This window comes from Octodon degus, unplaced genomic scaffold (assembly GCF_000260255.1).
Source record: "Octodon degus isolate 3935 unplaced genomic scaffold, OctDeg1.0 scaffold00127, whole genome shotgun sequence".
Lineage (NCBI taxonomy): Eukaryota > Metazoa > Chordata > Mammalia > Rodentia > Octodontidae > Octodon > Octodon degus.
In genome coordinates this window covers 6,794,824-6,810,505 of record NW_004524703.1, presented here as the reverse complement: position 1 = coordinate 6,810,505, position 15,682 = coordinate 6,794,824, and the positions used below count along the sequence as shown (strand labels likewise).

The window sequence follows — 15,682 nt, the reverse complement described above, 5'->3', positions numbered from 1 at the left end:
TCCCTTCTCTTCCCTTCCCTCCTCCATCTCTATGTCTATCTCCATTTCCGTCTCTATCTTCATCTCTGTCTCTCTCTCCCTGGTGTGACAGGTGAGTCAGTTATAGTGGACAGACTATTTCTGGTATGGAGAGCTCTTCACTAAGTGTCTGCTTTCCAGTATGAGCTCTCACTGTGGATAAACACAGGCCTTTGCCCCTGTCCCAAGATCTAATCTCCTCTAGCAATCTGGAGAGGAGTGTACCAGTGTGATTGGCCAAGCACCCAGTTTTCTGGAAATGGATTGCAGTATTGCTGATGGTGCAAAGACAAACCTAATATTGCATTTTTGTACATGAATGAGAATCCTGCTCCTCCTTTCCTGCTGCCTATGGTTGGTCTATGGCCTTCCCTAGAAGTACAGTCACTCCAATTTTGACTGGATACTTCTACTTTCAAGATAGAATTAGGAATATATATAAATATTTAGAAATAAAATTGTTCAGTCAACAAGGTAAAGTGAGTTAAATATTTAAACATAAAGATATTGTTCAATAAATTATCAATCTGTATAACAGAATATTAAATTATTGCCAAAATTCTACTAAAGAAGGAATAAAGAAGTACAACATGTATTATTCAATAAAAATTAGACCAAATATAGTAACTAATCCTATTTAAGATCAGCACACATACATGTGTGTGCACATGGTCACACACACAATGTTGGACAGTAAATTATTTTAATTTCCCCCTTTCTACATTCCTATTTTCTCCTTTAAATTTTTCTATAAGGAATATAATGACTGTATCTTAAATATATATCAAAGGGTAATTTTTTAAAGCTAATAGCTATTGTCTCTGCCTTACAGAAAACATATTTCTGTCAATGATATGAAAATTAAAATTGTGCTATAATTTTTAAAGTGAGACATCTTCTGAATTTCATCTCCACCTTCACTCTTCTCAGCCTGTCACCATGATGAGTTAAATGAGCAGGGCTGGTGACAGTGAGTTCCTATCATGCTGTCATGGCCAGGCAGGAGAGTTGCTTCAGGGAACTGAAGAATTCACTCAGAGCAGCGTTCAGATCTTGGCCTCTCTGCCTTCAGAGGAAGCTGTGACAGTACATAATTATCAACTTCCATAATGCAAGTTCCTGGGCAGGACGTACAGAGGGACCCAGACAATGAGAAGAATCAGGATGTAAACTCAGTTTTAACCCTGACAGATGATCAGGAAAGAAATTTGAAGAAAAATATGTGCAAAGAGCTTACTGCAGGCAATACACACCAAGAGCTTAAAACATACCCACAACTCTGGAGTCAGTAGCTCTCCCTCTTACAATCACACTAATGGAATAATCTAAACTGTGTAGAAGACTTACGTCCCCCCATGTCACTGCAAAGGTTTGCTTTCTCTGATTTTATTGTTAAAAAGTAGATATGGCCCTTGTAATAGGCAAAATAATCCAGACATGGTTTTTTTCAAGTTAAACACAATAATCTCCCACTATCCTGACATTCATATAGAGCTTCAACCTTCAGCAGGCTAAAAGATTGCTTCCGAAGCTATTATATAAATATGCATGAACACATGTAGGAAAATTTCCTCTATAACTAAAAATAAAGATCTGCACTATCTACTATAACCTTCTTTGTTTCACTTCTTTTTTTCAGGGTTTCACTACACAGCTCAGACCTGTAGTGATCCTCTTGATTTCTGGGGCTGGGGAGATAGCTCAGTAGAATAAGCACTTACCTGGCAAGTACAAAGGCCTGAGCTCAATCCCTGGTTCTGCCAAAAAAAAACAAAGCTTCCTGATTTCTGCCTTCCTAGTGCTGGGATTACAGGTGTGTTCCACCACTCCCAGACTCCATCACTGGCTCAACACACCCAAGGATGGGGCCAGTGTGGCATGCAGTGCCAGGGATCAAACCCTGGCATCTGTGTTTACCTAAGCAAGCACTTAAGTCTGCCTAGCTATACCGCTGGCCCTTATTTCACTTAATTTTTTCATGCATATTTTCCAGATCTATATATTATGATAATTCTACTTGCTTTATAAATTAATTTTTATTAAATGTTTAAGTCTTTTGAAAGTTTTTAACTCTGACAAAATATTAACATCTACAGGCTTTACTTTATTCCTGTAAAACTAGCCCTACCTGCATTAAAAAAAACTGATTGATGGATCAAAGGATCTATCTATCTATCTATCTATCTATCTATCTATCTATCTATCTATCTGCTAATATACCCTTCCACTTTGTGTCTGTATCTGTGTAAATTAGCCCCTATTTTGTCCGTAGTATCCTTTCACTTCAGAGAGAATTCTGGTTGTTTTAGAAAGAACGAAATGAGAAAGAACTCAGTATTTGGTTTTTCTACAGCAAAAGTAAGAATGAAGGAGACCACTGTCAGAAGACACTGTCACCAAGCAGCCTGTGATGCGGTTTGGGGGCATTTCGGCTATGTGAGGCTTACACAAGCAGAACGCACCTCCAGGCTCCTATCACAGCCCCTGGAGCCTGTTGCAGATGAGTGCATGAATCAGCAAGCCCATGAATCTGGGCCTGAGGCTGCTCACCATGATATGTCAGCTTGATCTACTTGGGGGCTGCTTCAGGGTTACTAAAACATACTTCTGGTGTCTGGTGGTCTTAGGTGCATGCCGTAGTAGTACACGTCTAGTCCCTCATGCCTCCCTCCATGGCCCTGTTCCCCTCTCTGCTTCCGAGCCACCATAGATTAAGTGCTGTTGCTCCAGCATGCCTTTTCATCACAAAGGACTTGCCTTGGGGCCAGCTGACCACAACATGAATCCTAAAATCATAAGTTAAATTTAAACCTCTTCTACTTTAAGTTGTGGGTGCCTGGCCCTGCATCTCAGCAATGAGAAAGCGAACACAGGACACAAAACCAAGGCCTTATTTCTATAACCACCCTGGCCAGGTGGTGTGGCACAGAGAAAACACCACACCCTCTTTAAAACCTAGTGTCATGGACAAGTAACCCATCCTCTCTGCCTTAGTTTTCCCTTCTGCAGAGTGGGGGTCCTGAGACTGGACGAGATCAAGTGCAAAGAGTCCTCAGTTCTGTTGGCTAGTTCACAAGGAATTATAAAACATCAGCAACTATTTTCTTTAAACCACCAAGGAATGAGGACAGGACCCCTGCTTCCTGAGAGCCTCACTCACTAGCTCTTGGGAGGTCACCAGATGACAGTATGTTCCTGTCCCCCAGCCCAGATGAAGTACACCCTCAAACAGTCCTGAGCAAGAAGAAACGAAAGTCCTGTTAGGGACAGGGTCTCCAGGATACCTCTCCAGACCCAGATACCATGCATAGCTGAATAGCTGGGGGTGCAGGCAAAAAGGAAGAAAAGAAAATGGAAAGAAGAAAATGAAAGGAGAAAGGGGAAGGGAGGAGAGGGGGAAAAAGGAAAACAGAAATGAAAATGGAAATGAAAGGGAAGGAAGGAAGAATGGAAGAGAGGAAAGAAGAAAGGAAAGAGAAATCTTCTATATAATATAAATATCTATCTATCTATAGATAGATATATCAGCGTGATCTATAATATGTAGCACGCGTGTATGTATTAATAAGGCAAATGTACTGGATCTTCACCTTGTCACATTTTAGATTGTCTGTCTTCATTCTTCTCCCTAGTTCTTCCTTACAGTGTTTCTATACCTGTAGGTTGGGTGAGTTGTTTGTTTTTGTGGTGCTGAAGATTGAAACCTGGATATACTGAGCTACACCCCTAGCTCCTTTTTATTCATCCTTTCACCTTGAGAAAAGATCTCGCTAAGTTGCCCAGGCTGGCCTAAAACTCAAGATCCCCCTCCACCATCTGCTGAGTCCTGGGACTGCAGCTGTGCACCAGTGCACCTGGGCATCTGTGGGTCCCTGTGTGGCCCCTTCCCTTTCTGACACATTGGATGGCAAAGGCCATTTTCTTCACCATCCTCTCTTGTCTACCACTTTACTTTAGTAGACGCTGTTATATCTGAGTGCTCATCCTTTTACTGTTAAACACCTTTGGGCTTCTATTACCTGATTTCTCAGTTTCAAGACATCTGACTTCTGTCTGACGGCAGGCCACCAGAGCACTCATTATACCTTTCACTTTTCCTTTCTCCACCAGGTTCTGAGAGAGCCTTCTGATTTTTAAAATGTGATAGACTGGAAAATCTTTCCATGCGCCTCCAATGGGATAGCCCCACTCAGGTTTTGCCACTTCTGTTGGATTTCATTTTGGTGCATCTTACCACACAGACATGTACTTCTAGTTTTTCTAATGCATTCTCACGGAGCTGACTTTAAGTTTAAACAGGCCCGATCGTACCTACATGCAAAGGACTCCCACTGCCAGATAGCTGATTCTTTTCCTGTGGGTTGGATTTTCCCTTCGAGCAGTGTGGTGTTACCTGGATAAACTAGCACATTCTTACCTACATGTTTAGCAAGGCTTGGGGAAGAGGTCCACAGGCACTGAGCTTTAACAGTGAGATCAACTGTGTTTCCAACCACAGAAACGGAGCAGTTCAGCCCCACAGTACCCACTCTGACTGCAAGCCCCATGGAGAGCCCACGATCCAAGGGCCATCCACTGGATTTTGACAACTTCGCTCTCTGTGTTCACCACAAAGGACAATGCCCACTCAGAATCGGCAGCATCTCCCCACAGGCAATATCCTCCGGAGCAGATTTCGTGACACAAAAGCTCCGGGATATCCAAGCAAGTCACTGTGTTTTTAGAGTTTTGGCCTCTCTGCCACTTGTTGTGCCTTTAATATTACTTATACTAGTTAATATAGAGAAAGAAGACCAATCTGAATATACAATAAAGGGCAATGTTTAAAAACACTATAGTGCATACTAGATATTTCTATTTTATATAAAAATATAAAATAGAAAAATACATTAAGGAAAGTAAGGCGTATAAATTAAAGTTATAAATGTATTTTATAAATGTTTGCATATTTATGGTAAAAACTAAAGAAAATAAAACATCACTATTTTACATAATTTCAGATTTTTACACCTATATGCTTTTCTCAATTTTCCAAGTTTTCTTAATATAAGCATGCATTATTCCCAAAACCAGAAGTAAAATTTTGTTAAAATGAAGACTAATATACATGTCAAGTTTAAGTTTTCATAAATGATGAAATCCTTGTTACAATTATTACTCCAAATGAAGTCTCTTTTCTTGTAATTTAAATATTAACATGAAATAAATTATGAAGAATTTAGAGATAAGCCTTTTCTTACTAAATAAAATTAATGTTTGCTTTTTTCTGCACTCTCTGTAAGGTGGAAAGGACATGGACAGTAACACCTACTAACTGAGAAGCACATCACCTGGAAACCCCCCAAATTCATTAATTGTTTATGTTCAGGCTGTCGGTGCGATGCCATGAAAGCATACAAGTATTAGATCAATAACCAAAATTAATTAAATATATGAAAAAATTGATCTTTTAGGGAGGGAATAAATATTTTGAGTCATTCTTTTTTCTGTATTTTAGGGAAGGGTCTACAGGGTGTTCAGGGTCTCACTACTAAATCAGACTCGTAGTGATTCTCCTCTTTACAGCCTCCTAAGTGCTGGGATTACAGGCACACCACCAGGCCTAGTCTCAATTGCCACCTCAGTGCACACCGGGGGTGGGGCCAGCATAGTAGGCCTGGGGATTGAACCCCTGGCCCCTGCACCTGCTTGCAGACACTTTACTCTGCTGAGCTATTTAGCCGGCCCTTGATTCATTCTTGCAAATACTGCCTAATGTATTTATCTAGAGAATGGGAAAGACACAAAACCTAATCCAAAATCTTGAAAGAAGCCTGACAGTGCTACTAATACAATTCTTGGCCTTGTTATGACTGTATTATATAAACCACCTTATCTTTTCTTTATTATTAACACTGTTTCCATAAATCCAACCTAAGTTCAGGTATACAACAGACTATGATTGAAACCTTTTCTAGTAGTATAAACAAGGAATAATTTAAAAAGAAAAATAGGAGCCCTGCATAATATTCTGAAGGAGCCCATACCTAAACAGTATGAAGATAATCTCAGAAACACAGAACAAGGCAAAACAAATCTCAGAATCAAAAAATTATAACCTTTTTCTATAACAGAATTATGAAGTTTTACCTTTCCGCAGCAGAAGTCAGCCAGCAGCTGAACACCTTTCCTATCATCATGACAAACTTCACCATTTCCATTAAACACACAGATAGAAAAATCATCACAGGGTGATTCAGTGGATATAAGAAGAAAAAATTGTACACAAGAATGGGTGACAAACTGCACATCTGGGAAAAAATTAGTCTGCTTTATCCTCATCATGTTGTATAACAAGACAAGATTTATGGGGCCTATATTGTCAATGCCTAGGAAAATACATGAAAAGGGATGGAAATGTATGGAGTAAATAAAGAACCAGAAACCAAATGAAACATTTGATTTTACTGGACAGGAACATGGATGGAGGATAAACAAGGAATTTAGAAATGGAAAACATGCTTACATCATTCTTGTTATGTTTCTAATGTCAAATGAAATATGATGAGAAGATATTTACAGAGAAACCAAAATCCAATTGGCCATTTTACCTTGGAAGACCGAAAGGTAAATGCTGTTGATTTTACATCAGCCTTTTCTTTGTCCATGAGTAAAAGGTTCTTGTCTTCCAAGAGGCTTAGGTATTTTCCGGTTGTCACGTGGCGTAGTCTGAAAGGCTGCCCCCACCGTATATGGCTCCCACTCCACCTAACAAAACCAATCAGGACTTGATCCAACAGCATCCTCAGTACCAAAAGCAGCAATTGAAACATAGGACTCAGCCTAATTGTAACATATAATATAAAGTTGCTATATATATTTCCATGCATTTTTTTGAGTTGATCCCACAAAAGTTGTCTAAACAAACCAGGCACTGTGGCATACAACTGAAATGCCAGCATGATGAGATGCTGGGGCAGAAGGTCCACAAGTTCAAGCCACACCGAGAGTTATGTCTGTGTCTAGATGTCCCCCCAAATCCTCATGCAGTGCTAGGTGGGGCTTCCTCAGAGGTGGCTGGATCTAGAGTGTGTGATGCTGGGATTAAGGCAGTGTGATTGTTAAATAAATCCGCTGATTAGATTGGCACCTCCCTGATCCTCGTAGCCAGGATAAAATACAACACAACAGGGGCAAAAACACATTGCTAAGGTCCCTTACCTGCTTTTGGTGTCTTCTGCCTGCCATGATATTTCTACTCTGCAATGCCCCTCTGCCAAGCCACCCTGCCTTATAGCCATCCAACTATGGGCTGAAATCTCTGCCAACTATGAGACAAATAAATCTTTCCTCCCTTAACTTGTAGGTGTTCAGTATTTTGGCTCAGCAACAAGAAAAGAAAGTAAGACAACAGAGCAACTTAGCAAGACACTGTCTCAAAGTAATAAAAATTAAAAACAAAGAAAGAAAAGGAATATAGCTTAGGGTAAAGGCCCTAGGTTCAATCCCTGCTACTGTAAGAAAAAAGTGCAACTCACTGTATGGTGATCAAGGATATATATATACAGTTTTTAAAATCATCATATGGGTTATCTTATTTGAGCTAAACAAATGAAGACCATCAAACCATCTTAGTCACCAGTAGATATGCAATCATTTCATGTAAAAAAAAATCTATAAGACAATTGTTTTAATAAGACAGTCCCTTCCTGTCACCTATGGATTCTTTCAATCAGTAATTTCCTTAAAGTATAAAATAATAAATGAAAATACATTGAAAACAGTGGGTTTCTTTGGTTTGGGTCTTGTGTTTTGTCTTTGAGACAGGGTTTCACCATGCAGCTCAGGCGGGCCTTGAACTCACAGTGATCCCCTTGCCTCAGCCTCCAGAGTGCTGGGATTACTGGCATGTGCCAAGATGCGCATCCATAGTGACTTTTAGATAAAGCACTTAGACTTCCAACTACTAAAACTTTTTGACTGGTTTATTAGTTCTATTTATAACAATTTAAAGCTACACCTTTGTCATCAATATTGCATCTGTGTAAAGAAACTGAGGGCCCGGGGAGATGGCTTAGTAGAATAAGTGCTTCCCTGGCAAGCACAAGGGCCTGAGTTCAATTCCTGGTTTTGCCAAAAAAAAAAAAAAAAAGAAAGAAAGAAAGAAAAAGGCAATCTTCAGGCAGCCTTTGAATTCATCTGAAAATCATGTGTATAAATTCTTACTATTACAATGGATATAGAATCACTTTAATTACAATCCACATTTCCTGTTCAGCTCTCAAGATACCTGTAAGCAAAGGTAGTGACCACTAGTAATAACTCTTTTCCTATCATTCATGTTCAAATTCCCTGTTTTGCATGTGCCTTTAGAAGGTTAAATCTAGGCCAGTGGTGGCAAACCTATGCAGGCCATTTGTATGTTTTCAAGCTGTAAAAGATTCACCACCACTGATCCAGACTTTGAAACCCAATTGTGCACCAGGCTTGTAGCACCTCATCCTGTCTCTAAGCCTTCCATCACTGCCCCAGCAGCACACTGGGGAGAGGCAAGGTCTGAGATGAGGCGATCTTCCAAAATAAATGAGGCCAAAGACCAAGACAGAAGGGCCAAAATTGTCACATATCTCCAGGACGACCACCTGACAAGCCAGGACAAGCAAAGCAGGCAGAAAGAGAAAGAGGCAAAAGAATCTTTCCACCACCTTTTCAGAGTTTCACTTGCTTGTTTGCTGGAGTTGTCAGCATGCTCATCTCACAGGGAAGCAGAGGCCAAGAGCACTGAGGATTCTGCGCTCTCAGAGCCCAGCCTGGGTTTGGGTTCTACTTACGCAACTCGAAGTGTCTCTAGCCTCCACAGGGAACGCGCATGGACAGACACAGCACCCCCCTCGTAGTGAACAGTTCTGTTGAAACAAAAAAGTTCAACGTTAACATTTTCATTCTTTAGTCTCTGTTTCAAGTGAATTATTCATAAAAGAAAACCAAAGGGAATGGGGTGTAGATAAATAGTTGCTCATTTTTTTATGTTAAAGTCCCTCCAGAGGATCTTTTTAAATTCTGTACTTGGGTGTAACGGGAAACCAAGGCTTTGGAGTCATGTTCTGAGAAGGTTTCTCCTTGGCAGCCCCGTTTTGGGGGCTGGGTAGTTTTCTGTTGCAAGGGCTATCCTAAGTGCTTCATGAATGCTTTCAACTCTCTACCTTCCACTAATTAAATCTCAGTGGTAGGCTCACATGGGGTCATGATAATCAAAACTGTTTCAGACATTGACAAGTGTCTTATAGGAGATGAAACCATCCTATGGTACACAGCAATTGGTTTAGAGGAGTGGTTTTTAACCTTTAGTGAAATGGAATCTGCAGAACCTATTAAAACCCACAGGACTGGTCCATTGACAGAGGAGGGCTAAGGTGAGGCTCAGGAATTTGCATTGGTCACAGTCCTCAGAGATGTTGATTCTACTGGATTTTGAGAATCTCAGGGCAAATCATGTTATTTCAAAGGTTAAAGGACTTAATCTTGGTTGTATATTGTAATCATTGGGCAACTTTTAAAAAACTAATGAAGGTAGAACATTCAGATGAATCAAATAATCGCTGAGCATATGTTGAAACTTAATGAATGACAAAATATAGACACTGTGTGTATTTCAGTAAATGTATATAAATACTAAAAGAATATGTAAGAGGTTATCATAGATAAATAAGGTGGAGGAGTGTAAATGATGCATGTTCACCATAGACAATGAGCCACAAGAAACCATCATATTTTTATATTTATAGATATATGAGGAAAGTTAAATAAACATCAAAATATTATTTACATAAGAAAAGGGTAGAGAATTAAAGGGTTATTTTAAAGACGAAAAACAATGCCAATAACAAAAAAGTAGAGCTTCAAAGCAGGCTAATAGGAGAGTAACGGTAATAAAAACATTGTGTATTGTAATCTTCATAGTAATTAATCAGGGTATAAGATAAAAGCATGAAATATTGTCTAAACAATATTGGCATAAACCTTTCTTTTAATGGAATTAAGAGAAACTAGCTGTATAATTATCATAACTAATATATATACCTATATATTTTTTCCCCTTTTTCTTCTTTCCTTTCCCCTTTTCCCATCACAGTTTCTCTTTTCCTTTGAGCAGTTCCTCCTAATTCACAATGTCTGTTGTACATTTTGGGTGTTGTCTACTCATTCAGTTTCTCACACCAGTGAGACGATATGATGTTGACACATGTGGGTCGGATTTACTTCACTTATGAGTATTAGCTCCAGCTGCATCCATTTACCTATAAAAGTCTCAAGTTTATTCTTTGTGGTTGAGAAGTACTCCATTATATATTTTAAAAAAGCATCGTTCCTTAAATGATGGGCATTTGGGTTGGATAAATTAAGTTTAAAGATGAAACATTCTTTAAGATACAAATACTTTAAATCTATTTACTTGTAAAATTATAAATAAAGAATTGCCGTTTTTTCATCATATTCTGTAGGGACTTAAAGCTCAACATATAAATACTTGATGAAAAACACCTGTTCCATGTTATGCCTAAGATGTTTGATATTCAGACAGAGAGTGAGCTTAAGCTTAACAGCCTAGGTTGTATGGTAATAACAATAAACTTCTCTTCTGGAGGGTTAACAACCTAAATTTGCAGACCAAAATTAGAGAAAAAGGAGGGCCGCAAGGAAAGCCAACATTTTGGCCCTAGCCCTCCAAGGTCAATTAAGACTCAGGAAATATGAGAACTTGTACTGTAATGTCATGTAACTCAGTAGTGTCCCAAATTTTCTGATCAAGAAGATTATGGGGCCAAAGAGGAAAGTGATTGATGATGCAGAATGTGCCTAAGGAGAGTCACATAGACAGAAAACTTTCTCTCAGGCTTTCACAGAGAGCACATTGGCCAAGCAATGGCCATGACTCATCCACATGGCTGACACTGACAAAAGACCTACAATCTGAGGTACAGCATCTCAGGATAAATCCTGAGGGGATTTCACTGACCTTATCAGACCCAAAAGCTACAACTCTTATTGCATAGGTCCTGCATTATCTTGGTCTTAACTATCTAGCAGAAAAGTATAAAAACAAAGTATAAGAAATAAAGCCATGCCATTATGCTGAGCTATAGGGGACTCAGGTCAACAATTTCTGACATTGCTAGTGAAGTGGAAGACCCAATACTATTATAGACCACTGGACTCTTTTAGAATATTTTGCTGAGTTTACACACCTATAATATTCAAATAATGGAACTAAACAAAAAAGGGGGATACAGATGAATGTTCATTTTGTATCTGTGCATTCAAAATGGTTAGGATAGATATATAGTTATATTCTCTTAATGAATAGAGGGATTTGTTCTAATGGTGTTTGTAAATAGGATATCAAGTCCGCATCTTGTATAGCAATTAACACTAGGAAGACAGTATACAATGTGTTAATTACTGAAACTGTCCTACCAATTTGGTTTGAGACTATCTCATTGCTATTTGTTTCTCAATAAAATTATGGGGAAAAAATAAACTCTATTAAAAGAAAAAAAAAGAATTGCCATTAAAATATTTTATCTTTTAAAGTTTTTAACGCAGGGTTGGGGAGATAGCTCAGCAGTTTAACTGCCTGCTCAGAAAGTGCAAGAACCCAGGTTCAATCCCCAGTACTGCATGCCATGTCAGCCCTGGAACCCCAGGTGCACTCTGCTGACCACCAAAACCAGGTGTGATGGTGCACATCTGTAATTACATTGCTTGAGAGGTTGGGACAGGAGGATCACGGTGAGTCCGAGCTGCATAGCAAGACCATGTACTGAATAAAATTGGTTTTTTTCTTAATTTTTAATACAATTATGAGTGTTTGAGTAGCAATATAATACTATTTTTAATTAAAATTTTAGATACAAATATAAAGTTAGAAAGTAGGATTCTCCTTCAGACCAGAAACATTTTTAGCTTTGTTCTATGGTCATTCTGCCTTGACTTATCTCTAGTTTAAAAAAAAAAAAAACAACTGTTTCATTGGTAGATGTGGAGAATCCAAAGACCTTATTCAACTACCTTCTTTAGTAGGGAATCTATCTCATTTTACTGAATTTCTTTCATTTCAATATGTAGCACGTCCAGGGTATCAATGGTTGTCTAATTGTCTTCATCAACTATTTGAGACTACGAACTGGCATTACAATATCAAAATCCTAAATGTAGCAAGAATTTCAGTTGACCATAAATAATAGAAAAGACATTCAAGTATATTTAGAAACCAGTCCATTTGGAGGAATATGCCTGTCCTACAAAAGGATCATTCCACTTCCCTGTGATATATCTCAGGTATCAAACCAGAGAACATGAAGACAACTGCCTTAAAGACCAACAAGGTTAGCAAATGACATTACCACCATTGCACTTGGACAAGTAAATGATTATCGTCAGGTCAATCACCTTTCCCATAGGAAGACTAAGAAGGGGAAAAGATTCTTCAAGAAATTAAACAGACCTGTAGCTATCGCCTTTGCAGCTGACCTTCACTGGGAGATCAAACAAACGGAAGTAATGCCAAAATTCAAGGGGCAGTCCGTGGCTATGAAACCAAATATTCATGCAACTCTATACTCCCTGAAGACTGTGTAATTGCCTTGCAAATATAGTCTTGCAACAATATCACAACTACTGAAAAGAATAAGTTAATGGGAAAAGAAAATGTTAAATTGATAAGGCACTGACATTATTCCTTTATTTTGTTTTATACTCCAGTTTTTCATTTGGATGGTTGGTTTGTTTGTTGCAGTACTGAGGACTGAATAAGGCCTTGGCAATAAGCTACATTCTCTATCCCTTTCCTTTTCTTTTTTGTTTTGAGAAAGGGTCTTACTAAGTTAACTCTAAGTTGCCCAGGCTAGGTTCAAACTTGTGATTCTCCTGTCTGAGATTCCTAATGTTAGGGTTACAGAAGTAGTTTTTGTTTTGCTTTGCTTTTCCCTTGTTTTTTGTTTGTTTGTTTGTTTGTTGTTTGTTTTTTGTTTTGTTTTGTTTTGGTCTTCTTGGGTTTTTGTTTTTGTAGCACTGAGAAGAATTGAGCCCAAAGCCTTCACACTGAGTTAAACACTCAGCACACACGCTCACACAGCTTTTCCTTGTTGTTTGAGGCATGGTCTTGCTAGAGTGTGCAGGCTGGTCTCAAGCTTGTGCTCCTTCTGCCCTAGGCTCCTGAGCAGCTCAGACTGTAGATGTGCACCTGGCCACACATGGCTTTGATATCACTGCTAAGCAAAAACTAATGTACAGAAACTTCCACCTCATGAGTAGAATAGGTCAAAGTCACTCTAATTTCACTGAACAGGAATTTTTAAAATATGCATATGTAATAACAAGGAGTATGAGCTCACTGAACAGTACTTAGAATAATTTCAGGCTTCAAGCTGTAAGTTATGCCTCTGTAGCACATTGTTCTCCAATATAATACATCTCATTACAGGACTCATATTTCAAACTGACCATATAAAACTGACTAAAGAGGCCTTTTAAGGTTATTCTGTTATACTTACAAATTCTTCCTATTATATTATCAATTCAACTTCTCACAGCCATTTTAATATGGTTGGCTGAAATAAAAGCAGTTAGCTATTTTTGTATTGGAGACTATAAAATATAATTTAAGTCTTATCTCAATTGTCGAACCACTTGTTTTCTCTGTAAAAAGTAGGCACTTTGACAGATAGGATAATTCATCTTCAGAATCTGGAGCCCAGAAAAGACTACATTAGCATATTAATAAAAGCACAAAAACTTACAGGCTTTTCACAGCCTGACAAAATGGCATTTATTTTTAATAAAATTTTATAGCATACACAATCTCAATTAGTAGACTTTAGTGTAGAATCATAACATACATGATGGATAGAAGATTGGATATTATAGAGTCCCTCTGCCCAGCGAGGGTGAACTCTGACATGGGGCATCTTGGCCAGATGACGTCACCATTATGAGCTCACTATTTGTGCAGGGCACCAGGAAGTTGATAAGTCACTTTCTGGGTTCATTATTATTAACTTTCTGAAGATGTCATTTCATTATACAAACTTAGGCAAATTGTTGAACTCTGCTCATGGTCTTCAAATGTAAAACAAGAACCATTTTCATTGGACTACTATGGGGATGAAAAGAAAGACAAAATCCATTGTGGCCACTTGGAAGAGTCCTTACACAAGGCATGTTAGCTTGTTGATGATACTGACAAGCTTATGTTCAATCCTTCACACAGAGTTAAGAAGTCAATAATGTTTGCTTGAATTAAACTGTTGCCAAATCACTATCATTACAGAGCAGCTGCTAACCCAATATGCACTATGTCTCCACCATAAACCTGCTTGGGCAAAATGAGGTGACTGCATTTCAATCCTAAATTGGCCATCTTCGGGCTGACCTCCTCCTATGGTTTCCATACTGATGGATCTCAGCATTTTCTGTTCCTCTGTCTATCTGTCTTCCTGTCTGTCTATCTGTCTTCCTGTCTGTCTGCCTGTGTGTCTGTCTGTCTGTCTGTCTGTCTGTCTCTCTCTCTCATAATCAATATTTATTATTCTTTGGCACAGTTTCTACAGGACAGGAATGCAGCACCGTCTAACTGGGTGCTCCTGGCTTGGTCTCAGTGGGGCTATAATTTAGATGGTACTGAGGCTTCCCCTGGAGCTAAAGGAACCACTTTCAATCACATGGCTGTGGGGAGGCGTCTTCAGGTCCTGTCTCCACTCCCCTCCCAAGCCTTCATGAGGATTTCACATTATAGCATGTCTTCACCACTCCCACCCCTACTCCCATCCCACTCCATCATGGCCAAGGCCTTCTCTCCTTCAGTGGTACTACCTGACAGTTCACTGAGATCTGTAATTCAAACTAGGGAGCACCTCTCAGGCCAAGCAAGCACATGGGTCCACACATTGACACCTTCCAGCCCTAGCTACATGTTCCTGTCACTTTGAGTAGTTCTAGGGTAACAAAGTGTTTCTTAGAAAATAACTGTAGTCTTAGAATTTATATTAAATAATCAATGTAAGTTTTTGCATTTACTACAGTGTATTTTTAACTTACATAATTTGTATATATTTATGTGATATGATATGGTGCTTTGAAATTATGGATGTATTCATTATGGAATGGCTATTTCAAGCCAATTAATTACTTTTCATTATTTCTATATATCAACTGATAATTATCATTTTCCTATGGTGAGAACATTCAAACTGACAGCCATGTTCAAGTAGGCCATATATATCCTCATTAACAACAGTCATCACTTTGTATGATCGATCTCTTGCACTTACACCTCCCAAGTGATATTTATTGCCCTTGATCAACGACTCCCTGATGCTGCGCACCCCAAGCCTAGGGCAGCCACCTTTCCTCTGTAGCTAGTATTAGTTTGACTGATTGCTTTAGGTTCCACATATAAGTGAGATTATGCAGTAGTTGTCTTTGCAAGCTTGGCTTATTTCACTTAGCAAAATATCCACAAGTTCATTCATGCCATGTTATTAAAATAATAGGACTTCCTGTTTTAGGGACAAATAGTATTACTTACACACACATATACACAGTAGATTTATACTGAAAGGATGTTACAAAAATTCAAGCTCTGAAGGGAAGGTACATATCATATGGAGTAAAAGTATACTTCCTC

The 15,682-nt window shown here is 38.8% G+C and overlaps 1 protein-coding gene across 6 annotated transcripts in view; it reads right to left on the bottom strand.

The window, feature by feature from the left end:
• Positions 1-15,682, bottom strand: part of Ryr2 (ryanodine receptor 2) — a 681,083-nt gene that overhangs the window by 335,370 nt on the left and 330,031 nt on the right. For all 6 annotated transcript variants that reach the window (XM_023700826.1, XM_023700825.1, XM_023700827.1 and 3 more), the window contains exons 11-12: positions 8,829-8,903; positions 6,609-6,765 (exon numbers count right to left, since the gene is read on the bottom strand). In XM_023700826.1, the coding sequence (XP_023556594.1) occupies positions 6,609-6,765; positions 8,829-8,903 (232 nt within the window). The remainder of the gene's footprint in view (positions 1-6,608; positions 6,766-8,828; positions 8,904-15,682) is intronic.